At 53.4% G+C, this 25,633-nt stretch overlaps 7 protein-coding genes across 7 annotated transcripts; 4 read left to right on the top strand and 3 right to left on the bottom strand.

The window, feature by feature from the left end:
* Positions 1-182: 182 nt before the first annotated feature.
* PODANS_1_2260 (uncharacterized protein) lies at positions 183-1,604 on the bottom strand (the record flags this gene model as incomplete). The annotated part of the gene is made up of 2 exons (XM_001912386.1): positions 183-1,094; positions 1,146-1,604. Coding segments are annotated over 2 exons (1,371 nt in total), but the record flags the coding sequence as incomplete, so codon positions are not given.
* Positions 1,605-5,506: 3,902 nt separating this feature from the next.
* Positions 5,507-6,881, top strand: PODANS_1_2250 (uncharacterized protein; the record flags this gene model as incomplete). The annotated part of the gene is made up of 4 exons (XM_001912385.1): positions 5,507-5,761; positions 5,819-6,050; positions 6,164-6,732; positions 6,792-6,881. Coding segments are annotated over 4 exons (1,146 nt in total), but the record flags the coding sequence as incomplete, so codon positions are not given.
* A 4,864-nt stretch (positions 6,882-11,745) lies between these two features.
* On the top strand, positions 11,746-12,962 carry PODANS_1_2240 (uncharacterized protein; the record flags this gene model as incomplete). The annotated part of the gene is made up of 2 exons (XM_001912384.1): positions 11,746-11,875; positions 11,932-12,962. The coding sequence occupies 2 exons, from the start codon at positions 11,746-11,748 to the stop codon at positions 12,960-12,962; spliced, it is 1,161 nt and encodes a 386-aa protein (XP_001912419.1).
* Positions 12,963-13,947: 985 nt separating this feature from the next.
* Positions 13,948-16,081, top strand: PODANS_1_2230 (uncharacterized protein; the record flags this gene model as incomplete). The annotated part of the gene is made up of 3 exons (XM_001912383.1): positions 13,948-14,168; positions 14,245-14,356; positions 14,432-16,081. 3 exons carry the CDS (start codon positions 13,948-13,950, stop codon positions 16,079-16,081), a joined length of 1,983 nt encoding a protein of 660 aa, XP_001912418.1.
* A 1,757-nt stretch (positions 16,082-17,838) lies between these two features.
* Positions 17,839-19,776, bottom strand: PODANS_1_2220 (uncharacterized protein; the record flags this gene model as incomplete). The annotated part of the gene is made up of 2 exons (XM_001912382.1): positions 17,839-18,311; positions 18,366-19,776. The coding sequence occupies 2 exons, from the start codon at positions 19,774-19,776 to the stop codon at positions 17,839-17,841; spliced, it is 1,884 nt and encodes a 627-aa protein (XP_001912417.1).
* Positions 19,777-22,887: 3,111 nt separating this feature from the next.
* Positions 22,888-23,802, bottom strand: PODANS_1_2210 (uncharacterized protein; the record flags this gene model as incomplete). The annotated part of the gene is made up of 3 exons (XM_001912381.1): positions 22,888-23,301; positions 23,363-23,520; positions 23,586-23,802. Coding segments are annotated over 3 exons (789 nt in total), but the record flags the coding sequence as incomplete, so codon positions are not given.
* Positions 23,803-24,153: 351 nt separating this feature from the next.
* Positions 24,154-25,533, top strand: PODANS_1_2205 (uncharacterized protein; the record flags this gene model as incomplete). The annotated part of the gene is made up of 1 exon (XM_001912380.1): positions 24,154-25,533. One exon carries the CDS (start codon positions 24,154-24,156, stop codon positions 25,531-25,533), a length of 1,380 nt encoding a protein of 459 aa, XP_001912415.1.
* Between the last annotated feature and the right edge of the window lie 100 nt (positions 25,534-25,633).

Genomic DNA, 25,633 nt, shown 5'->3' with positions numbered 1-25,633 from the left:
TCGAAACGCGCTTCCATTCATGACTGCCCGAGGCTTCACTCCAGCTCAGAATTACTGCTTCGCTTTCTGGCTAAAGATGTGCTGCTCTCAAACCCGAATGCTATCACATCAGAAGCACGACGGCCTACATAATCTTCTCAATAAAATAATGGTACGGGTTGGTTTCGTTCCGGCTACCCCAATTACGGCCCACTGAGCAAATGCTCAATAGCACCCTGAACACTGCCGCCACTCCTGCGCAAGGCTGCCACGTTTCTGTCAAAGTCAAAAAATCCCATGTCGTTCAGCTGCCGCAGTTGCTCAGCATATCTCTCCTCAGGTGGTCTGTTATCAACAGATGCTGGTGGCGCGCCAAATGCACCCAGCCCGCCCAATCCGCCCAATCCGCCCAAACCTCCCAGCCCTTGGAGGGCTTGTCTCATCTGAGCGAGCTCTTCGGCAGACATGCCGAATGGGTTGGCAGCACCCGCACCAGCACCCCCCGCTCCCGCTCCCGCTGCCGGAGCGCCGAACAGAGCAGCAAAGGGGTTGACCGGCGGCGCCTGAGCACCCTGCGCTTGGCCGTCTGGAGAGGCCCCCGCCGCGGCCCCAGCAGCTGGTGACGCCGGGTTCGCCTGACCAGCACTCTGAGTCGAGGGCGTTGCCCCTGCAGGAGGTGCACCCCAGGGACTCATACCGCCAAACAGGGCAGCAAAAGGATCGTTTCCAGAAGCACCAACGGCGCCAGGGAGATTGTTAAAGAGGCCAGGAAAAGCACCAAACGGATTCTGGGCGGCATTCGCACCCTCACTACCTGCCGCACCAGCCGGTGTTGTGTCGGTGACACCGGGCGCTGGGAAAGCCGCAGGCCCTTGACCTCCGGCTAGTCTCCGCATCCTGGCCGCCATTCGGATTGCTTCGGGGTTTGTCATCATCTGTCGGAAGGCCGGCGACTGGAGCAACTCGCGCGCATTGGGCACATTGGCCAACATTGGGTTCGACTGGATCATGTGGTCAACAAAGGCTGGGTTGTTGAGGGCTTCGTTCATGCTCTGTGCGATGGCTGGGTTGGATAGCATGTCGGCCATTTGGTCTTCGCTGGGAGGCGCACCCATCTATTACACGCTGTTAGCCACGCCTGGCAAAAGATTTAGAGGGAAACTTACACCACCGTCAGCCCCGAAGAGATCCCGATTCGGCAGAGGGGCATGGCCAGCAAATCTGGCGCCTGTGAGTCCGGCGAGAATGTTGCTGGCTGGAGTTCCGGCAGCCATATTCTGGGGAACGGCTGGTGGTGTTGGTGTCGACGTCGACGCAGAGGACGAGGCAGCGGCATTGCTTTGTGCCGACTTGACTAAATGGATCGTGTTAAGATTCTTGATCTTGTAGACGCTCAGGGCATCCGCATCCTTGAGGATACGCCCGGAGTAGATAAGGCGCTGGTTGGCGGCTGGGATGTTTTCGAAGTCGGGGCTGGCTAGCTTTGTCTTGAGGTCTAACACGGTGGCCGACTCGGACATGGTGATGGTGTGCATTTTGTCGTTGGACGCCTTGACCTTGAAGGTGATCTGGGCGTCGCTGCCCGCCTCGGTGTTGTCGGCCATGGGCGAAGGTGAGGATGTGTGTCACTAAGTGATGGGATGTGGTCGTTCGTTCGGGGTAAAGGGCGCTTGTCGCGATGACGCCTGATAACGGATTGTAGCTCGGAGCGGGGTTGGATCCGGAGCGGAGGTGAGTCTTTCGAGTGCGATCCGAAATTAAATTGTATGGATGGTGTTGATCAAAGTCGTAAATGACACTCGCTGTCGTTGTTGAGGAAAGGGACAAAAGTACGGAGTAGAGCTGGCAAGAGCTAGGAGGTGTTGAGGCGCCAAGGTTGATCATGAGGGATGGAGGTGCTTGCCTCCCCGGCCGCGACTTGCGACAGCCCACCCACCAGTGGCGTCCACGCCAGCGCTATCGGGATATCGCCAGGCTGCCGAGCGCACCTGCCTCGGCGCGCCTATCAGCACGCGGGACGGAGGTGGTGATAACCCCACCACCATGTGGCTCAGCAAGCGGGAGCTTTCTTTGACGTTCTGTCCAACCGCTTATATGGCTTTGGGCATCACGTGAATTCTCTTTTATATATGCTTCTCAGCTGATTATACTATCCTTCGACAGTGATATCCAGACCAGACAGGTTATTAATCTCAGCTGGTATCAATTAATCCGTTGAAACAGATCGAACTAGCGGGATATGTGGGGTTCATATTAAAGCGGGGTTTTACAGACTGTAGGTTTCCTACTTTCAAAGCTCCACGTTACTTGTTTCAACCCAACACACTACACTTCATACAGACATTCTGATTCTGAAATATCCAGACCATGTGAAGCACTAGAGTGAAAAGAACTAGGCGGATCAGCCAAGTGGCAGCTTGACCTTTCATCCTCCATCGGACCGAGAAGTTCAACTTAAGCCACCCAGACACGCCGTCTTGTTTTGAAACGCTCAGCCTTACCATTCATTTTGATTTGAATTTGAGAACCTGAGATGGCATGGCTTGCTTGACACAAACTAGGCACCCCTTATCGGCCCTTGAGGTGGTACTTCCTCGTACACAACACTCGGTCGGGTCCTACTATCGGTGCTGATGCACCTGTCGGTGGAGCTCTCGGTGTAACACTCGGCCGCCATACGAGCACAGGGCTAGGCGGTTTGTGCACTTTCCTCCCCGGTTGGGAATGTCACGGCGCCGGCGAGGGCACGGCCCGGTCGGTACAGACCGTGGGGTGTATTTTCACGTGGTTGATCCCAAAGCGCCGTACAAGAGTTGTGAATCAGGACTGGGATTAGCTGAAACACGATCGGTGATGATAGACATATATGGACTGTGTTGTGCACCTGGACTGACGCTGAGGGCAAATGTTCGACTCGGCATAGTTGAGTGGCTAAGTACTCTTCGGTACGACAGATATGGCCCTTCGGAACGGCCCAGAGCTCAAAATGTGTTTCCGTCCGGATTCTAGCTGGTTTTGATGGGCGTGATCTTGGAAGCATGTGCTTACCCGAGCATCCAAGTGCTGTGGCATCGTCAAAAGGCACTCTGCATTCCCCTTCTATGGTTATGTTTTGGTTGATGTGGCTCTGACTCTCTCTATTTCTCCGAATCCAGCCTCACTCTGAGTTGTCTTGAATAGACATCTTGAATTCGGGATGGCAAACGAGAAAACATCAACCCCCTGAACACGTGGAGCACTGAGGGTGCAGGTGACCGGCACTTTACCCTTCACCGGCGTGCATCACAGCTGAGGAAGGGTGTGGGAGAGCCTGATCGTTTATGCAAGGAGCGTGCCCTGTCTTTCTGCGTGAAACTATACTTGGGAGCCGGCCGGCTGCAGAAGACGACATGTACCTCGAGATATCAGAAGCCTCACCGGCCATCTGGGCATGTGGATGCCCAGCAGCCACAAAAAGAAGCCGACAACTTTTTCGTGCTGACATCACCGCTTGTGGGAGGGCGCCAAGGGCCATCGATGCCCTATTCCAATCTTTTGGCTGAACTGGTCACACTCTCTGCTGCAGGTCAGCCATCGGAACAACTTCCACGACGTGGTTGAAGTCATCCAGGGCCCAAGCGCGGGGCAGGTGAAATATTCCCCACCCTATCACTCAGCATCTGACCCCTGCGCCTGGGTATGACTTGCAGCAGTCCTAGCAGGGCTGGGTTCGACCTGTTACACATTGCAGTTGGTACATATACAGTTGGGCTGGACGAAGAGCTGGCACATACAGAAGAGGTCTGTTGGTGCGAACACCTGATTGGGCTGACCCACAGTCAATACAGCCCTCAATTGAGCAAAAGTTGAAATTTTCACCGTCAGGTCTGTGAGGTGAAGAGGCTGTGTTGGGGTTTGGGTTACGGGTGCTGGAGAGAGCGGGGGTTGGAAAGCTACTCCGTAAAAAACCTTCGTTAGGCAAAAGATATGGAAGTCTTCTGGAAGCCCGCCAAATTGATTGCGCAGGTGATGACTAACAGGGATTTAGGTTTTCGACCAACTTCACTTTTGGCACACCTCGAAGGCAGGATCTCACCCACAGCCACAGCAATCCAATCCTTTTTCTCCTGTCTTGACTCCTCCAGGGACATCTTTTTCTATTATTCATCAAAAGATACAGGATAACCCCCGCGCCTTGCTTTGGCCCAATATCAGACTTGCATAGGCACACACACGCGTTTGGTCGAAGATGCCCGAGCAAGACAGACAGGACGACATGCCACTCCGGAGACGTCTGAATTGAAACAATTGACGACTCGGTGACTGGCCAGAGACCTCATTCTTCCTCTCCTCACTCGTCGATGGTGCATGGTGGGCCATGGTCAGAGCCAAGACAGCTACTTATCGTCATGTCTCTAGGTCTAGGGTTTAGGTTTTGCACCATGCGTACCTAGTTGCAACCAAGATGTCGATACTACCATGTGCGGCACATGGAAGAGACGAGCGAACCGTTGTATTCTGCTAGCGATTCCACGAGCCCTAATCCCCCGGCATCCCGGTCCGCCGTTGAGGTGAGCCTCGGGAGACGACAGAACAACGGCGAAAATCCTAGGCGAGATGGAGTCGAACGGTGCCAAGGGCTCAACTCACCAAGACCCCATTCTCGACCATCTTCTCACCGACATGTCTCTCTCTCTCTCTCTCACTCTCACGTGTCCTCTTGACCTCAAGCAAGAATTGCCATTTATAGCACCCAGTTCGCGCTTGTTTACACCAGCCGTGCTTTTGCTCGGCTGGTCGTGTGCGCTCACCGCCGACTAACGAGATGATTGGATGGCCAGCGTTGGAGCTACAGGAAGCCGTGAAAACGGCAGCCAGCGTGATTATCCGTACGGAAATCGGCAGCCAGAGCCCATGGTGGATTCGGAGCGAGTACTCCTTGGTGAATCTCCAACTGCCGCTAAGAGGGCTCCTCGTTGCTACCATCCGGCAAGAAACACCAAGGTCAAGCTCAAGTGGCATGGACCCGCGGAACCGTGGACGGAGCAGGAAAATCATCATGTTACATCTCAGTCTCTTTTTTTCTCCTTCACATCCCGCGCTGGATCGTCTCAGCTGGTACTCGTCACCAGAGATTCAACACCCGCCTTTCATATCCCTGCTGCATTACTGCCACAAGCTGTGGTCTTGTTCCGACAGATGGCCCATTGTATCCTTGATCGCCCGGTCATCGACCAGCCTCCCCCCAGCAAATTATGTCATGCAGCTTCCCTTTTCTCAACTCAATCTTCGATAGCCCTGTATGGCTCCACCGAGCTTGGGTAGGCAGGCAGGCGACTCACCTCGAGCTGCTTTCCCACTCGTCCCATCAGCCATGTAGCTAGGTATAAGAATAAACTCCGGGAAAGTCGTCGTCCACCCCCTTGATGCCCGACCGCAGCTCCCGACACCTCAGAGGTCAAAATGAGCTGGCAGAAGTCTCTGTCTCAGAAACGCGGATATTTCCTTGTTCACCTGGTTCTTAAAGAGTAGACATCTCTGTGGTTGATTTCCCTCTTTGCTGTCCACGCACCAAGCACTACTACTACACTTTCAGACTTACAAACTCGATCAGCAACAGAACATCATGTCTTCCTCCCGAAAGTCTCGCATAACAAATGCCTCCAATGTCATGTACACCAATGCCGTGTATTGGCCGAACAATAGGCTTTACAAAGGAGACACCCCCGGCGCCCTGAACTACGGATGCATCAACAGAGTCTACTACGCTTTCGCCAACGTGACAGCTGACGGAGGAGTTTTTGTAAGTTCATCCTCCTCGAGTGTACAAAGACAGACAGGCTGACACAGGGTTTACCAGCTCAGTGACGAGTGGGCAGATGCTCGAGCACCTTGCGATGGTGTTCAGGGTGCTCTGGGATCGTTGATGCATCTGAAGCAAAGATATCCTCACTTACAAGTTATTTTGTCTATTGGCGGAGGAGCTTCAGCTGAGACATTTCCCATTGTGGCGTCAAGCACTATACTCCGTGACAACTTTGCCCGCTCGGCCCGAGGGCTGGTGGAAGCATCAGGCCTTGACGGCATTGACAGTACGTGACCCCCAACCTTTCCTGCACACAAACTTACAGCTTCACCGCTGCTCGCCTCTAGCGGTCAATGATGACCTCATTTTATCCCGCGTTCTTGTAGCTAACCAACCTAGTTGTCTGGGAATATCCTTGCAATCCGCAGCAAGGCAATGACTTCCTCGCCCTCATGGCAGCAATTCGACTCCATCTACCCGAGGACCATTATCTGCTTACCGCTGCCCTGCCTGCAGCCCGAGCTGTCCTTCAGAACATCGACCATGGGCGAGCATCCGAGTACCTTGATGCAATCAACCTCGTTGCCTACGATTTCTTCGGTACATGGACTCCCAAAGGTGGCCACCATGCCCAGCTGTATTCGATGAGCAAGGATGAAGAATCGGGGGCGTCCGGTGTCCAGTTTCTGATGGCTTCGGGAGTTCCTGCGAACAAGATCCTTCTGGGCATTCCATGCTTTGGGCGAAGCTTTCTCAACGTCACAGGCCCGGGGCACAAGAATAGGGGTGCTGGGGGTGAAGATGGATCCTTTGACTACAGTCAGCTTCCCAGGAAAGGCACCAAAGAGCAGGTGGACAAGCGTGCCGTGGCAGCACAATGTGTTGGTGGTGATGGCGGGTTCGTTACCTACGACAATCCGGACACGGTGAAGATCAAAGCTACATTTTGCAAGCAGAAAGGTCTCGGAGTAAGCCTATAGCCAACACTCTCTCCCCTGGTGAAACATAACTGACCGACTTTACGCAGGGACTCTTCTACTGGAGCGCACCCTCGGACTCCAAAGACAGCAAGAGGAGCTTGATCACAGCCGGGTTTAGGACGCTTCACAGTTCTTGAGGTTCCGCGGAGGTCGGTGAAGACACCACCAGTGGCAGCTGCAATCAATGCAGAGAACCACTACGACATCGCTTCTTACCGCCCGCGACTACGGCATTGGACAGAGCCGCGGGCGTTTGATAGGCCGGGTTTCATTGGTTATCTTGGGCGGAGGCGTACGACACGACTCCTGCCATGGCATCTTTTTTGGGATCTGTGCAGGAGGGCTGCATGGTTGCTGACGGTTCTGATGTTTGTTTTCTTTTGTTTTTCTTTTCAGGGGGCTTGGACTTGGCGTTTACATCCCGGGATGATTGATGTCTTGCATATTCTGGCTTGCGCGAATTTTGTGTTTGGACAGGTAACCACAGGGCGTCTTTGGAACCTTGACAAAATGGAGGGTCAGGAGAGAATGGCATTGGGTCGGGCTGTACGATGTAGATAGTTTCTTTTTTTGGGGTTGTCTAGATGGACGGTTCGGTCACGATAGAGGAAAAGGGGGCTTCTGACGCTGGCGTCTTCACAGACAATCGGATAGACAGGCGGGGGGGAAAATTCACATGGGCTTTTTGGCAACCTCGTATTTCTCGGGATTTCTCCGTGGTTCGTCTCTTCGGCTACATTGTTGAAGCGTAGGGCTGTTATCGCTGATATGGACTACCTATAGGCCATCAACGCCACATATGCAACCTCTAAACGGGCAGTCTCCCGACTGGCAGATATTATGCTGGGCGACAGAGTCCGCACAGCTGGTATGGGATCGGAAACCGGAAAGACGGTTTCTTTCCAATCGCTTCTCAGCCACCAACCATGATCTCACCAACAACGGGTTGCGCCCTATGGGTCTTTGTGTGTGTCAGGTACCTACCACCTTCTCAGCTGTGCCTGCTTTTACGGACACATGCATTTCAACCCGATGACCGCGACCTGGCTCACGGGATCGGTTTTCCTTTTTAGCGTTGCATGATTTCCCCCCACGAAATCTAACAGCCGAGTCGGGTTCTCCGCGCCAACCTTTTTTCTTGATGATGATGTCTGTCTCGCCTTGTTCTTTTCTCCTGCAGACCACACACACACACACGTCTCTGTCTGTATGTTTCACAACGCAACAAGAAGTTAACCAAACCCGAGTCCGCGGGCCATATTTACCGTTTCCTCTTTTCCATTTTGGCCCTATCAATCAATCAACAACAGCCGACGCAGCAGACCGGTAACTCTACCAATTGGCAGAGCAGGTACGTGGCAAACGTTGGAGACCTTGTATGTTTTGAAGAAGGAATCGCACCCCCCTCGTATAAGGTCTCTGACGATAACAATCGCCAACCATCGCCAACCATCAAATCGATTTCACGAGGTTATGGTTTGGATAACCAGGGTTGTGGTGAGAGTTGAAGCTGGGTTGGGCATCATGTTGTGCAGTTTTCTTTACTTTGACATTGTCATCCAGTCCCGTGAGGGAAAGCTGACTTGAGACTTTTGGGTCGTCATTTTACACTCGGATAGGCAGGTAGCTGTCATCCACTGGCTGCCCGGCTTACCTGCGTCATCTCGTATCACGCTTGCTACACAAACACGTACCTCACTTTGGAACCACCTGGGTTAGCTATAGTTCTGGTCAGGAACCCGAAGTGATGGAGACCTTGCCACGATACCTGTCTGGTGGTTTGTGAAAGCGGGCGTAACTCCAGGGCCAACAACATCCGAAATCGAACGCTCGAGACCTTTTTGTTCAACAAAAGCTGAGATCTGATGATTTATCGGGGAAGTCTACCCGGAATAATCAACAGCACAGCCGCTTCGTATCCTGATGATGATGACGACGAGGACGACCCAAAGGTGCACTTTCTGGGTGATCTGTTCCTGACTTTCTTTCGGCAACTGCTTTTACGGGGGATGCCAACTGCCGAAGGTTGGACAGGCCAAAACGTGCGTCATGGAGGAAGCCGGTCATTCTTGAGAGAGAGGAGTAGGTGTGCCACTCGATTCTGACTGCGTAAGTCTCCTTGGCTAGACGACTATTGTGTCTGTCTTGCCTGTCTTGATGATGGGGCGGGAGTAACAATGTTACTCCTCCGGAGACTTGGCATCATGGAGCTTGGACTGAAAAGGGGGGAGAGTGACCCCTGAATTGGGGGGAAGGGGTGTGGACCCTAACCCTGGTTGGCCTCAGAGTGAGTGCTTGAGGTAGGGAGGTGGGTTGACTCAGGTCAGTCATCATTTAGGAGAATAATGTATCATAGTAGTTGGGAATATTGTTGGTGTCGTCTAAAGGGGCTTATTACATTTAAGTCAGATGGCTAGGTAGATAGCCCCGAGGTTGATGCTGCAATGACGAGCCATAAACAGCCAATCTTTCGGTGACCTGAAGACTTCAAGTTGTTGTAAGGGTTCTAGTCATAAATCACATTCAATCTGTGCTGGGCATGACAAACTGATTGACAACCTGGCACTGTTATGACGTGACAGAGACTCATTTCTAACCTGACCTCTGGCTTGATCCAGAGGAAGATATCAAGATAAATGTGAGAAGCCTGTTGCTGTAGCAGAGTGTAAAACTTGTCAAAATAGATCGTCATCATTGTTTTTTTGACTGCCATTCTCAATACTACTACTCGGCATATACATTTGACACCCTAGGCTCTTCTGAACACTGTTCCTCAAAGATCGCAGAGCTCAGTAATAAAAAGGTTTCGCAGTTTACCCACAGCCCCAGATCACCCCACGAGGTTTTCGAGATCTTGGTGTCATGGTCAACCAGAGAGGCAATCGAGGATGTACGAATCCACCTTAGGCCTCCTCTCTGCTCTATATATCGATGAAACCATCTCAGCCTTTTGACAACAGCCTGCCCAGGCGTTCCTACCTTTCTTACAGAATCTCGATGATGCCTTGATCAGTGTATCTATACGGACCGCTACCTAGGCATGCCGTCTTCATCATCAATAATGAAATTCTATTGTTATTCCCATGTATGAGTAAACCCTCTTTCTTCTTTCAACCTCACATCCTCCCTCATCATACACATCACCACATCACATCTCCAACATCTGCCTCTCTCTCACCACCAATCCCTCTCCTAACAACAACGGTGGCCTGGCCCTGTCTCGCCTCCCACATGCAGAAAATCGACTGCTGGGAGCCATTCGGCGACGCGACGAAGGATGTCCCCCGAGCCCCGCCGTTTGTGAAGAAAGGCGTCCATCACTGTGAGTACCCTCTTCCTGCTGTGAACAGCAAGATTGGAGAGTGTGATAAAATATCAAGGAATTAAGCGATGGTTGAGATATCTTGAAAGATTGCCAAGAAGTTTGGAAAGCGAGTCAAAAGGGGTGTTGGTCATCTTTCGGTGTTCCACAAGTATCTCTCGAAATCCTTCGAAGCCTCATCATTATCTTTTAGGATTGTCCAAAAGCTAACATGTATCCAACCCTTCAGGCCGCTGTGATCTCCCTCTTGAGCGTCGCATCGCCGGTCCAGCATCCAAGCGGCCCGAGAGCCCGTACTGGGGATGTGCCAAGTGGCAACCGGAGGGCCAGCACGGAGCATGCGAGGCTTGGATCTGGGAGTGAGACATGGAAAATGCTCATCGGAAGTGGGAGAGAGAGAACGGATCTGAGCCGTGCGTTACAAAGCGGTGGCTGGCCGAGACAGCCGAAGGAGGTGCTCCGAGGATGGTGGGTTGGGGAAGGTTGCTGGAAACGGGAGAAAGAGACGGAGTCAGATGGGGAATGGGAAGGGGTTGCGCGATATGTTGGGTAGTATTAACGTGAAGGCCGAGGAGGTTGAGGACGACGATGATTTCATTGATCGGGATAAGGACTCGCACTGGGGAAGCACGTCGTGGCAGCAGGTGGAGGGGGATGGAGAGGAGGACGAGGGGGAGGAGGTAATCAGTCAAACACAGGGTGGAAGAGCCGAGGACGACGATGATGATGACGGGATGAGCATACCTTCGACTATCCATGGACTCCGACCTCGGGGAAGAAATCGACAGTAAAAGCTCACCATTTCATCGACTTGACTACCAGTGATCAAGAAGATGAGCAATCTGACCACAGGAGGCTCAGAGCTCTTCAGATGGAGGTAAAGGCTCTGAAGAAAGAGAACGAGGTTCTGAAGGTGGAGGACAAGGCCCTTGCGAAAGACCTGGAAGGTGAAAAGGAGGTTGTTGAGCTCAAGAACAGAGAGACTGCCATTCTAAAGGAGAAGGTGGAGGCAAGGGAAGATCTGATCAGGCAGTTGAAGGGGGAGGGTGCTGTCGTTAAGAAGCAGGAGGAGTAAGTGCCCGTCGTTGGTGACATGGGGACGGTGAAGCTGGGAAGCATGGTAAAAGCGGTGCGTGGATTTATGGCAAGGCATTCATGGTGGTTAATCCGAGTGCATCTCTGAATGCATACATGCAACGCACCGAGGCCACGAAGCCCGGAGTTTTGGTGCGCTGCCTGTTTGTATTTTAGCCGACAACACCTCCAGCTAAGGTGAATGAGATCATATCATGATCAAGCGGCTTATCTGCTCTCACTCTACAGCGTTGATTTTGTACACTGTTTCCAATGCTGTGTCGATCGTATGCAAGTGTGCCTTGAGAAAGCCTGAGCTGAAGAAATATTGATGCAGCTGCACCACCTTTCTGTCCGACCCAATCACGAAGATGGCTAAGCTCCGATGACAGGCTACAAAAGCGGGCTGTCACATCACCAGGCCGTTTTCTCTTCAGTGCCCCCTTCGAATCTACAATCATGACCCCACCTTTTAGCGCCAAGTTGCTCAATTTCATCTGTGAACAGAGCAACTATCTGGTCCTATCTTGACGAGCTTCGCTCCCACTTGTTTCTTCTCCTGACTTCTCACGGACAAACTCTCCTCGATTGCCCAAACTGTCAGGATGTACTCACCGCCATCCTCCCAGTCAAAGAAAGAATGTCCTGGTGCGCACCGGCGCAATCATCGAGAGTGGCGCCCATTTTCTGCGCTCGGAAAAGAAGGACTGCTTATGATTGATGGCGTGTTTTATTGTAAGCTGTCCTCCACACCTGGCGATAAGGAAGTGAGTCCATCTAACCGGCACCAGGCAACTGCAGGGACCGCAGCAAGTTGAGCGTGAAGCAAGTCACAGGCAATAAGAACAATAACCAAGGCAGATGGTACTACGGCTGCCCAAACTGGGATCCGATCTCGCGAGGTGGTTGTGGCCTTTACTCCTTTGAGGATGAGTTGGAGACAAAGCACAGGGCGTACGAGAGGGAGTTCAAGTATGAGCCTTGCGAGACAAGCTGGTGGATTGACCCTACAAGGCTACCTTTGGAGGGAGAGGCCTCGTCGAACCATCTACATGGTATTCGGCAGGGACAGTGGGATAATTACGACGACTTGAGATCGAGGAGTCAGCAAGGCCGAGAAAACGGGGAGGAGGACGATGAGGACGATGAGGACGATGAGGAAGACGATATGCACACTGCCCTTGAGAACAGCCCTGCGCCAGCATTTATCTTCCAAGCACCCCACCAATGGAGTGGTTCCCGCTCGAAGAAGTACCAGCAGATGTATCTGGTACCGGTGCCAAATGACGGCGTGTCAGTCAGCTCTGGGACAAGTACGGTGCTGAAAGGCTTTGAAAGCTTTGAGCTTTCCTCTCAACGGTCTTTTCGGGACACTGCAAGCAGTGTCTGCTCTACCCCGAGCCGCAAAAGGAAGCTCGGCCTTGGCCTTGGGAACATGCCGACGCCGACAAGCGGATCAGCGAGGACGCCCAGAAATAGTCTTCTTATTACCAGAGAATCGAGGACGGGAAGCTCCTCCAAGCGCCAAAGAAGGGTAGAGAGCGATAAGCTTCCGCCTACACCAACCACCAGCCGAACAGTCAACGAAACAGTCAACGGGCTGTATACGCCTTGGGTACCATCTATCGAGGAGGAAGATGAAGACATGTACGAGGAGGGCCAGGCGGCTGCTCCGGTTATCAGGCGTCTCTTCACCTCACCCAGCCAGCAGTCCTCGTTGGACCCGGCGTCAATCAAGCAGGTGGTGGAGGCAGTCATCATGACATTGGATGAAAGAGACCGGATAAGAAGTAGCCAAGCAAGCGCCGTTGAGGATGTCTGAAGGGGAGGTGCTGTTGTTCTGGAGAGGTCAGTAAAGGTAAGGTAATGGTTTCGATATGTTTGCCTAGGTTCGTAGCTGATAAGATCAGTATGTGTTCAAGAGGAGATTTCGTGCATTGCAGGTGCATATAAAACTGCTCCCATACATGCATGCTCTTTCGATAAACAACAGCGGCATATTGGACTGGTATCGTGCCAGAGTGACGATGTTTGCCGCCGCCGATGCGAAGGTTAATTGAGCACCGGGAAAAGCCAATTACGGGAGCAATTCATGATGAGGAGTGCTCAATTTAGCTGACAATTGATGAGCGCGTGCATTGAGTATAGGGGAGAAAGAGCACAGACCTGGGTTCCATTGCCATTTAAATCGACAAAAAGTCGCGTGTCGCGTTCACCCCTTCCTGATTTAAAAGAATTAAAATAAAAAGGCAGGGAAGGTGGTGGGATGCGGGACTTGCAGAAACCTTGAATTTTGAAATGGGCTTGGCGCTGGGTTGCTCGAGGAAAGCACTCCCTAGACGCTGGAATTGTTGACTTTGTTTCCTATTCGGGACCGTCAATCGCGTTTTCGGCGCCTGTGATTGGCTGCAGTTAGACGCGGGCAGAGCAGATGGGCGGAGCCCTGGCACACGACGTGGGTCCGTTTTTTAGATGATTGTGCTTTCTGCACCAGAAGGTACCCAGGATCGCGGTCGGCACGCTCTGCAACATATCCACCCCCTCTTTCAAAAGGGCCTTCCTTTCTGCCACGGATTTCCCTGTCTTGCGCGTCGACACGTTCACCGACCTTTCTCTTGCTTTCTCTCTCTCCTCTGTTGCCTCGTCCGTTGCTCTCCGGCACAGCTTCACCCTTCCGCACCAGCAGCACGACGACGACGAGAGACTATCTCAAGCTTTGCGACGGTCCCATTGTAGCATGCCCTGCTGACTCGGGCACGCCTCTCACGATATACCCCCATCCCCGCCCCCCCAAATACCAATTGACAATGGATCACCAAGCTCCTTTACCACGCGCCTCCTCGCCGTCACCAGCTCCTCGTGCCCAATCCCCCGCTGTGTCGGGCGACGAACAGCAGCCGAGCTCTCCCACCACCGCCAATGCCCTCCCCGCAATTCCCCAGCAGTCGTCACCCGAATACAGACCAGAGTTTTTGAGATCAGTGGGGGAGAACGAAAGACACCCCAAGGGCAAGAGGAAACGCACCGCGTATGTGACACCGTCGGGCTATGGCATTATTTGTCGAGTAAAGTCCTCGATTTACTGACAAAAACGCGTTCTGCAGTGCCAAAGACAAGGCGATCCTCGAGGCGGCCTACAACGCCAACCCTAAGCCTGACAAGGCAGCGCGTCTCGATATTGTAAAACGCGTCTCACTTAACGAAAAAGAGGTTCAGGTTAGTGCCAGCGAGGAACAGGACGCGTATCGGTTCTCTGTCTCTGTCGAATCGGCACTAATATGTAGCGGCTAGATTTGGTTCCAAAACAGAAGACAAAACGACAGAAGAAAATCACGACCCTTGTCGCCGCAGGAGCTTGCGGCCCTCAGATACGGCGGCATGCAGATCCTCTCTTCTGACCCCGCCCCTTACAACACCGCTTTTAGTTCCGATATCACCAACACCTCGCCGCTTCAGTCATTATCACGACCCGAGCAGGAACCGACGTCCCCCACCCAGCCAGATAGACCTGTATCTCAAGCTGGGGAGGAGGCCGAGCCAGTGGCCGAAGTACCCCGCGAGACTAGCAAGTGGGAGGAACCCCGGGACAACGCTAAGGAACTGGCTACCCCTGCTCCTAAACCAAGACCCGCTCACGACCAGTCTTCAGCGCTGTCACAGTCCTTCTCGGCGTCGGTTGGTTATCTTTCCAACAGGTGGAATACTGGCAACTCATTCACGACACCGGCACCAGTGACGGCTGGTCGTGATGAGCCCTTCTCGTGGGTAACACCTATGATGCAGCCTATCACCGTGTCTCCTAACCCGGGCTACAGCCTCGAATCCTTCTCGTCGTCATGCCCACCAGCGTTCTCTGCTGGCTCAATCCTACCCCCACCAAGCACACAACCCTCTCGTTTCCGCATCTCCATGTCGTTGGAAGGCAAGGCCGAAGTTGTAGCCTCGACCATTTCACCACCGCGTCCCATTGCCGCTCCACCAACCCCTGACATGCTGCAGTCACTTCGCTCTATTCGGCGGCCGAACCTGCAGCGAAGCCACAGTGCTTCTCCTATTGTCACGCTGCCACCCATTTCAGTTCTCACCAGTTCTCTCACTAGCCACAGCCCACTACCACCTCGCCTCACTCGTGGAAGGTCAAGAGATGTGCACGCCTGGGAGTTTGCCTGTGATGCTGAGAACCGCGAGGATGCACTTACCGCACAAGCCAAGAATGAGAGCAATGGCTCCGCCATCGCAGCTATCAGCATTCTGAGGTCAACCAGCTCAACCGGCGGCAGCCCTTTTCAGCAAAGCAGCAGTGCCAAGCGCAACGCCACCATCAGCAAGGCCACTCCTCGCCCAGGTGCGGCCAAGAAGGCAAAGCTCGGTAGAGCGTCGAGCAGTGTTGCGAGGATGCAGTCAGTTCTGGGGCTTAGCGAAAAGGCCAACCATGACAACCAGCAGGTCGTCAGCAGCACTTCGGAGAAGATCAAAGTTCACGCACGGCATTCCCCATCAGGTCACGATTCTGATAAGGAGAACTGGAGCCCTGATGAAGACGGCAACCCGCGTACTCCTTATTATTCTCACGCCCAATCAATCATGGGATCCGCAACCACAGGTCGCCGCCCTCTCCCCTCTTCTGCTACAAGGTCAGAGAAGGATTATAGGAAGCATCCCCGCCGCACTCCGACAAACAACAAGACGGCCCCGAACGACCGAGCTAACACCGCGCCGGTGAAGGGCCGGGGTCAGAGACGTGATAAGCGGGCGGCCCAGGACTCTGTTTTGGAGATATTTGAGGATGAAGAGGCTGAGAACAGGAGCCCTGCTTCTTCGAGGGCTGCTCTGGACGACGAGGTGGAGAGGTTCATGAGGGGCAATGTGAGCCCGAGCAAAAAGAGCGATGTGGATGCCGTGGCTGGGTTGTTGAGTTTGAGTCAGGGGAACTGGAGATGATTGGCTTGCTCCATCACCTTCCCACTTTGTATATGATCCGGATGGGCTTTCCAAAACAAGGCGTTTATGTTGGTTTCCAGTGGTTTTGGTACTCTCTTGTCGGATCGTTAGGTTGGCATGGCTACTGGACAGGCGGATGGATTGGGGAGTTGTTGTATTTGTTTTGTGATACCTGCCCTTTTTCTGTTTTTTTTTTGGACCGCAAAGAGGGCGTGCGTGTTTCATTGGGGATTTGGAATCGCGTCTGGGTTATCGTTTTGTCTCTCCGGAGTCCGGAGGGTACACCAAGCTTTTTGTTTTGGGGCGGCTACGGATGGCTATTGTCATTTATTCATGTTACACTACATCAGCTGAAAAATAGCTGAATATGGAGGGGCTGTGGGCGGGTTTTGGGGAAAATGGACAGCGAGCACGGCGGATATGGAATAATTACTTAGTGTAATGAACAAGAACTTTTGGGAGCACTCTATTTTTGAGGGGCTGTTTCGTTGTTGACTTTTTGTGTGTGAGGTTCGAGTAGAAAGAGGAAGCTGAGAAAAAAGGGGGAAGTTTGTTTAAGCTTAAAGGGGATGGTGACTACTATGACGTATCAGAAACCGAGCTACTGGGTAAGGGGTTTTGTTTAGATTGTCGAGGGGTTGACTTTTGTGTTGGAGGGGTTATTGCCGTCGGAGAATAAAATTATATCCGAGACTTGGACTGGCTTCTGATTAATATCAGATTTGGGGGGGATGACCATATCATTTTTGATACTATCACCCCATTTGCTGCAACAATGGAAGCTGGATGGATGTTTTTGTTGATGTTTTGGAAAGCTGTTCATCCAAACTAGACGGACGCGTTAGAGCTGCATAAAGCGTTTCGTCTTCTCGCGCCTTCGGTATTCCAACACCATCACCACCACCCACTCCCATCTCATACCCACACAGTCATACACATCGCCCCCGGCAGTAGCAAACGGCTTTAGCCAAGCCCAGCCACCAACTCCAGAAAGCCCAGAAATGGCATGATATCTTCAGCGGTCCACTCCCCACACACACGCACACTGTCGAAGTACATACCCCACAATCACACTGCATTGCAGCATGTGGGGACCGCCGAACGTGGGTTTTTACTAGGAAGAAAAAACTTGCATGAACGAGAAAACAGGGTGAAATGGTAACGGTTACGTACGTGCTTGGATGGATGGGGGTTCTGTCTGCTGTTTCTCTCTTGTGACCTTTGAGAGCCAAGTCTCAGAGCTGAGGGGTTGGACTGGTTTTATTTCTTGGAAGAATGGACGTGGCCCGTTCGGACAGATGGGCGTTGTTGAAGATCTGTCTTTTGCCAGCCCGTGCCAGCGAGGCTTTTCCCTGCCTGAAGTGTGTGTGAAAAGTCACTCACCCGTCTTATGATAAATAGTTGACGATAGTAAAAATAAAAATATAAATGTTCGTAAATATGTATATATATAATGTAACTGTCAAGTCCATTCGATGCGATGCATCTCGAACAAGACATTAACAATAAAAATAAAAAGACAAAAAAAATATTGTAAACCAACTCTTTTCGAGTCCATGTCATTTGTCTCCCGAAAATTACTCCTTTCAAACGCCGTCCCCCCATTTGTTGGTGGTTTGATGATATCCAAATCCCACCCAGTCCGTGAAATGCCCCGTAGGTTGTAGTAGTCAGTCATATCATGCTTTCTCTCTCTCATAGCCAAAAAAAAAAAACACGATGTGGTATCTTTCGCACGCTTCTCGCTCGCTCTTTTATCACAATCCCAATAAACTCATTTGCCTCCTTAGAGGGCTCGCCGCACTGCTGCTCTCCTCACTAGCGTAGCAGGCAGAGTCCGTGTCGATATCCCAGCAGTCTTCTTCTTCTTCGTCCTTGGTTGCACCCGTCTCGAAAGCCTTCTGGCTGGCGGCGCGGACGTTCCATCTGAGAGTTCGTGATACGCTGTCGAACCACTCGGTGTCTGTTCGAACCACCGTGGGGAAGGGGTACTGCGAAGCCGTAATCGTAACATGGTCGCCCTGCTTGAGTTCCACACGGCCCTTGCCGTCGAAGGCGCAGTAGGCTGTTGCGCGGCTGTGACGGGGGACGGAAACCCGCAAAAGCATGGTGTCCGACAGAACCATGGGGCGGAAGGAGAGGGTGTGTGGGCAGATGGGCGTCAGGAGAATGGCGGGGATATCCGGGTGAACGAGAGAGCCGCCTGCTGAGAGCGAATAGGCCGTTGATCCTGTCAAAGATTAGAAACCTGAACAAAAAGTTTTGTCAAGTGAAAAAGACTCACCAGTAGGGGTGGAGAAGATGCAACCATCCGCCTGGACCACGGTCAAAAGCTCATTGTCGCCGTACAGCTCCAGGTTGGAAACATATGGTGACGGCCCTCTGTCAATGACGAGCTCATTGAGCACCTCGAATTGCTCGCCCTCCTCCATGTCAACGGATCCGTCCCTGTCCCTATACACGGTGCAGGTAAAGCGCATCCGTAGGTTGACGCGCATTCCAGCCTCGCCCATAATCCGGTTAAGGTGCTCCTTGTACTTTTCGAATTCAAAGGTCGTCAAGAAACCCAGACTGCCCAAGCTGAAGGACAAAACGGGTGGCACAACACGCTGGAAGAGCCATGATGTGAAGAGAACGGTTCCATCACCACCAAGGGTCAGAACAAGATCAAACTTCTCAGGCTGGCTCCAGCAAAGATCAGGGGTCCAGTACCGGAGCATGTCGTTGAATTTCTCGTTCTCTGCAACAATGGAGGGCGCATCGAAACGCTTGGCGTGGCGGAGTTTGGCGTCCACATAGACATTTACTCCCACATCAGCACCATACCTGGGGGTCCGAAGCAGCCACTGGGTAAGCTCGCGGGTGAGGAGGACCAGCTGGTTATCGCGGGCCTTGGTAACAATCATGACACTTCGCACAGCACGCCTGATGGGCCGACGCTGCAGTTGCTTGGATACCTCCCGGACACCAGTGGCGGTTTGCACCAGGCGAGAATGCGACATGTACTCGTCGTTCTTGATCTCCTCGAGAACCTTCTCAAAGTCGACGGCGTCGTCGAAGCGGTTGTGGTAAAAGCATGGCGACTGTAGCGAAGGGAAGGCGGTTGCGGGAGTCATGTACTGGCTGGCGGTGCTGCGAGCGCTCTGCTGAGCAGCCAGTCCGTTGAGCGCATCGCAAAGCTGCTGGGAGGAAGAAGAAGTGGGCCGGTTGTCGGCCATGGTGTGAGCGGAAAGCATGCCGGTGAGTGAAAGGGGCTCAGGTCTGTTGTGTCGAGCCACCGAGGCCAATGCTTTCATAATAGTCTGTCTCGGAACAGCCTCGATCGAGAGTGCGTTCTTGCGGTGGCCGCGAGCTGGTGCTGGGGGAGAAGTGAGGCGGTTTCCCTGCCCATGCAGGGGATCGGAATCGGTAGTCACCGAGGAGCCTAGAGCAGGCAGAGCGGATTTGGGAGGGTTCGCGAGGTCAGCATGTCGGACGGGAGGGTTGGAGTCTTGAGTCTGGGGGAGGACGGCGCTTGGGGGGGACGACATCAAGCCAAAAGAAATATTGGGCCCCGTCGCTCGGTCGGAGATGGCGGACTCGCCCTTATTAACTCCATCCGACGGCCGCTGCAGCGAAGGAAAAGAAGGCTCAGCGGGGTGAGGGTGACTAAGGGCAGGGTGAATCGCGGTAGGCGAAGAAATTGGGCCGGACATGGTCGCTGGGCGGTGGGGTTCGTCTATTTTCGGCCCGTCCACTGTTGTGCAAAGTCCCTGCAAACGACTTTTGGGTTTGCGATGTGTGCTAGAGCGTAGGCACTAGTAGGGGCACTTTAGCCAGGTGCTGGTACCACCAATCGAGACGATGTGCGCCGGGCACCCCGCGGATCAACAGCTTGGGATTTTCGTCTGGCGGCGACGGAACCTTTTCCTGCGGTGCGCGAAGACCGGATCTCACAGAAACCCAGTGTAACACGCCGTGCTGCAGCGGGGATGCAACCGATGCAGCTATGCAGGAGAGAAACCCGGGGGGAACTGTCGTTCGACGTCACAGGACGCAAGAGACCGGAGTCAAAAGTGGGATGCTGTCTGGGCAGTTGTCAATTGCTTGACAATCAGGCGTGGCCAGTTCGGCTTCAGTCCGAGCAATCAAATCAATGAGCCGGACGGACAAGAGGCACAAGGCACAACAACAATCGAGTAACCTGTGGGAGGCAGAGAGGGTGTGTCAGCAGGTCCGGGCAGATGGGTTGCATTTGTTGTTATCCCTTCTCTTTCTTTGACCCTCGTCCGAAGTCGAGGTGGTCTCTCCATCTGGAACACGCCTCAGCCAGGGAATCCATTGCGGCACTGTTGTCTGTGCTGGGGCATCACAAGGACCACACCACCTTCTTCTCTTCGTTGACCACCGGATCAACAGGGTCCTCAACCGCATTGTGAGGGGGTCTCACCTTCAGGGTCTTGTAAATCCCCCACTTTCGGCAGTCAGTGTCCGTGTCTCCTCAGCGGATCTGACCTGTAAATGTCTTGGAAGCGTGGAAGCGTTGCGGTGTCGGGACGCTGTGCAGAGCGGGGAGTCTTTTCAACGGAGGGGCTGGTGGCGGGTGCGGCGGGGTCAACTAGGACGAGGCCCGCGGTTGGCGGTTTCGAAGGTGCTTGTGGCGTTGGTGTCCCCGTTGAATGTAGGCGATTGGTGGTGATATGGCCTGCCAACTGGTGATCCAAGTGTAAATTCGCCGTCCACGTGAACTGTGGTCTCTTCAAAAGGGTGATATCTTCTTTTCGATCGAGTCCAACAGACGGTCACCGGTCTGATCTGATCTGATCTACCTTTAACTTGTGAAAGTCGGGAATAGCTGGGCAGGTAGGTGTGCCGAGTTCGAAGTCAATGCACGAGATACCAGTGTGACGCTTGCAGAGAACTCGCAGAGCTCAGCGCTTCAGTGTTGATGCTCACGGAGCTAGAGAAGGGGCGAAGAGGGACGGGACGGTTGGGTCATCAATATGAGGACTGAAGACCAGAGAGAGGAAACAAGCCCACGACAAACTCGTCGATGGTTTATAATATGTCCCTGACTGTTTGGACAGGCCCCAGGATGGGAGATGGGATGGCGTGGCAGGGGGAAGATCGAGAGCTTCGTCGAGGAATCGGGGGTGCAGCTGAAGATCTTCTGAAGCTTCATGACAGGGGTTTTGGTGGGGTTTTGGTACATTTCAGGAGGTACCTCTGCCACTCTGGGGTCGTTGTTAGCCTCAGTTGGAGAAAGTACGTACCACTTACACTACCATCACCACCACCAAAAAGAACTTCGATAATGCGAGAGAAGGCGCATATCACAGGCACGGTCGAGAAGTTTTGGGCAATCCAACCACTCGTATCGTTTGTTGCTGGCGGTAGCTGTGATGCTGTTGTCTTCTGCAGTTTCGAGAGACGCTGTCAAGCCAAAAAGTGCAATTCAAGAGGTGCCACAAACTCATTCAACGCCAGGTCCATGTTTACATTCAAAATGGGAACCACGGAGGGAGAGATCATAGGCTGACACATACGCCGAAGCGCTGTAAGCGTAAGCACCCACTTGAGACTCGCAGGCGGATAGCACGGCAGTACGGAGCGTAGCTGCCAGAAGGTCTCGAGCGTGAGAGTCTCATCATGCCTCTGCGATGCTGGGCTGTTCAGGAGGCGAGAAGCCAGGGGAATGTTACCGCAGTAGTGGTGCGGCAGCAAAACATCCCCCTGACGGCACGGCTTCCCGTCACTGGTAACCCTGGGGAACCTCTGGTTCGGCCCAACCGGTGCTGGAGATCCTTCTGCAACGGTCCGCTGAAGCGTCCAAGCAGCCGCATAACAATCCACCATCTCCTGGTGCGAATCCTGCGTTGTTGGAATGTTTGGAAACTTTGACAACGAATAAGAGCGGGACATGCTCGCCGTGCTCGTCTTGACAGCATCTACTGGCCCACAGCCTTGACGCATCCATCACCCTCCAAGCGCACATCAAGCAGGGGCCGCCAGCCGTCTTCTTGTTGGATACCTACGGCTGGGGAGCGCCGTGAGCGTCCGGACGGAGCATGAATCGCGAACGACAAGAGACACAAGGCGTTTAGCTCGGTCTCAATGTCATCCAGTGGTCCACCTGCAAAGCCCCTCTACAGGCGTCCAGCGCGCTGCGACTGTGAGAAAGCCCCCAAATAAAGAGCCCGAGGAGCCAGCATACGCCCGGTTCTGACGTTCCATTCTCAAGACCCTCCCGAGCCTCCCAAGCAGAAGCCGCCGTCAGGTGGTGGTGAGAATGGCGGTGTCAGGGGTTCTGGGTTAGGGGGTGCTGAAACAAAGGCCCCGGCCCGCTAACGGGCCAATCCCCAAACATGGCCGTGCGGGTGGACCCACCAAATGTGTTTGAGACGTCAACTCAGGGCTTCCATCACAAAAAAGAATAAGGGGAGAGATATCGAAAGATGGTCAAAACCCCAGCAAGGGGGTAGATTGTTTTTTTGGAGATGTTTTTCCAACACCAGATGCCGTGGCTAACTGCCGACCTTTGAATTGTAGTCGCCTAGCCGCGCAACACTTCAGGCTGTCTCTTGTGAGCCATGCATTCCTTCCATACCTCCTATGCCATCTCTCCGCGTCCAACTTCATGATCCCGCACACAGAACCCGTCGTTACGTCGTGAAGCTGCTGACCTGTGCTGATATTCGCATGCCGAGTGATCGCGCGGCTCGGTTGAGGAGCTCATCATCTACCATCCCACAAGTATTCTCTCTCTATGCAGCGCTGAATCTTGAACCGCGGGCCGCGTTGCTTCTTTGGATGTCCTGAACGCCGCCTCACTTCCAATGGAGATCAGATGCCACCTTGTTCTCCATGGTAGACCGCAAGAAGTGGCGCAGATCCGGGCCGTTGGTGTGTTCGTCGTCGAGCACCATTTCCATCCCTTCCTTGGTCGGTACTGGGCGACAACATACGTCCTTGGCCGTTTCGTAGACATCATCCCATTCCTTGACAGTAAAGTCTCCTTCACTCTCAGCAAGCAACAGCTCATCGTGAGACGTAAAAGCCAGCACATGGACAGACTGGGCAATCTCGACATCTCGTGGTGATGGATCAACCACACTTCTCTTGGTACCATCCTGGGGAACAATAGCAACAGCCGTCGCCGTCGCCGTTGCCCTGATGGGTACACCTGCCGACAAGAGCGCGAGAACAGCTGTTTGAAACAGGGCTGGCATGATGGAAAAGTTCTGCCACAGAGGTCAGTATGTCGAGAGAACCGGCACGTGAGCAAGACGAAGTCGTTCTTACCAGGCTGGCCTGAACAAGCTTGGTGTTCACATAGTCGTTTTCTGGCGAGTCTTCGACTTGGAGGACAATCTGGATGAGAGAGCGAGGGAAGTTCTTGACGAGAATGATCTGTGAGAGTGAGGATTGGAGAATGGACTCGAGGTGACGTTCTCTTGTGCCTATATAGGAAAGTTCATGGTGAGAAAATGATGGAGGGGTAGTAGGAGTGCGGAGGGGTCCTCACCTCCGACCCCTGCGGCCGGTCGTACGATAACGTCAACGTGTGCCTCATAGGGATGCTCATCTCTTCGCTGAGCTTCGATGGGTCCGTTGACTGAGGCCGTGACTGTGTATCCGGCATGTGAATATTTTGCAGACCCGTCGGCTCTTGGGAGCACACCGAGAGCGGCTGCCGGGGCTGTCGATGTTGTTGATACTGTCATTTTATGTCTGGTCAAGAACTAGACAAGGTTACGATGATAGCAGGCGGTGATCTTGTTTCCTTCGTCTGTTTGTAGTGAAAGTTTTCCAAGGCTGCCAATGAGAAACGGTCGTTGATTGGATTCGCAGCGCAGTGATTTCGTGGGATGAGCGGCACTTCCCCAGTAAAAACTGCCCCGCATTTTAGTGCTTGCAGGGGTCAAAGATTGGGCTTGCAACCTCAACGGCTGCACATCAGTCAATCTGAGCCTTGCCTCGTTCAACTACGAAACTCACTTTCATCAGATATCACTGAAAGGATTTTGGCACTCATAATTCTGGCACCACATTTATCAACTAGGGAGCAGTGTCAAACAGAAACAGCAAAGGTCATGTCATCTTCAACCCCACCAGCTGGAGCAGCCGTTGGAACCGGACCCCAGCCGGAGTCGACGTCAACCTCCGGGAAGCCAAGCCCGGGCCCGAATCCGGCGCCTAGCATCCCTAACCTCCTGGCCCGTAAACCAAAACTGGACGAGGCTCGCCGGCGCCGGCAACCCGAAGCCGGCAGTCTCCAACCCGTGCCGGAAACCCCGCCTCTACCTCCTCTACCAGACTTGTCAACTGTCAAATTCCAGACACCCACTCGCCGCATCCTCACTCCCCAAGATCACAAGCTGTTCCTCGCCTCCCCAACTTACACGTTGGTGGTCTCCTTCATCTTCCACCTCTCCGAATCCGTAGCCGACAAACCCATTTCATCTGTCTCTGCTTCCACCGTCACACCCACCGTCCAAGCCCTCCTGGACATCCTCACCGAGATCGAAGAGCTCTGCCGTTCCACCCCCCCAGACGACACCACCGGCTCCCGCTTCGGCAACAAAACCTTCCGCACCTTTCTCGATAAAGTCAAATCCCGCACCCCTCACTTCCTCTCCCTCCTCAACCTCCCACCCCAACACGCCAACGACGCCAGCCCCGAACTCTCCACCTACCTCCACCACTCCTTCGGCAACGCAACAAGGATAGACTACGGCTCCGGCCACGAGCTCAACTTCTTCCTCTTCCTCCTCTGCCTCCGCCTCCTCTCCCTCCTCCCAGAACCCACATTTCCCTCCCTGGTCCTCCTCGTCTTCCCAAAGTACCTCGAGCTCATGCGCCTCGTCCAGCTAACCTACTACCTCGAACCCGCCGGCTCCCACGGCGTCTGGGGCCTAGACGACTACCAATTCCTCCCCTTCCTCTTTGGCGCCTCCCAGCTCCTCCACCACGACTTCCTCACCCCCAAATCCATCCACCAGACTTTGTCCCTCGAACAATTCGGCCCGGAATACCTCTACCACAACCAAGTAGCCTTTGTCAACTCGACCAAGACGGTCCAAGGGTTGAGGTGGCACTCCCCCATGCTGGATGACATTTCTGCCGCGAAATCCTGGACAAAGATTGAGGGCGGGATGAGAAAGATGTTTGTGAATGAGGTGCTGGGCAAGTTACCGGTGATGCAGCACTTTTTGTTTGGGGGGTTGATCCCGGCGACGGAGGAGATGGGGAAGCTGGCTGAGGAGCAGCCTGAGTTGACAGAGGAGGAGATTGAGAATGGGAAGCTGGTGATTTTTGATGATACAGAGGGCAAGAGGCATGTGCATCAGCAGGCGGTCGGGTGGGGGGATTGCTGCGGAATCAAGGTGCCGAGCTCGCTGGCGGCGGCGGAGGAGATGAGGAAACGGGGGGTGATGGGTGGGGGGCAGTTGAGGAGGATACCTTTTGATTAGGTTTAGAAGGACGAGGTGGGAAATATGTATTTTAACGTCTCAGGGCATCTAGGACCGGTTATGAGAGTCGGTCGGAATAGACAAAAGTATATGCTTTAAG

The sequence above is a fragment of the Podospora anserina genome, chromosome 1 (assembly GCF_000226545.1).
Source record: "Podospora anserina S mat+ genomic DNA chromosome 1, supercontig 1".
Lineage (NCBI taxonomy): Eukaryota > Fungi > Ascomycota > Sordariomycetes > Sordariales > Podosporaceae > Podospora > Podospora anserina.
Note: the sequence above shows the minus strand (reverse complement) of the source record. Positions and strands in the feature narration are given on the sequence as shown.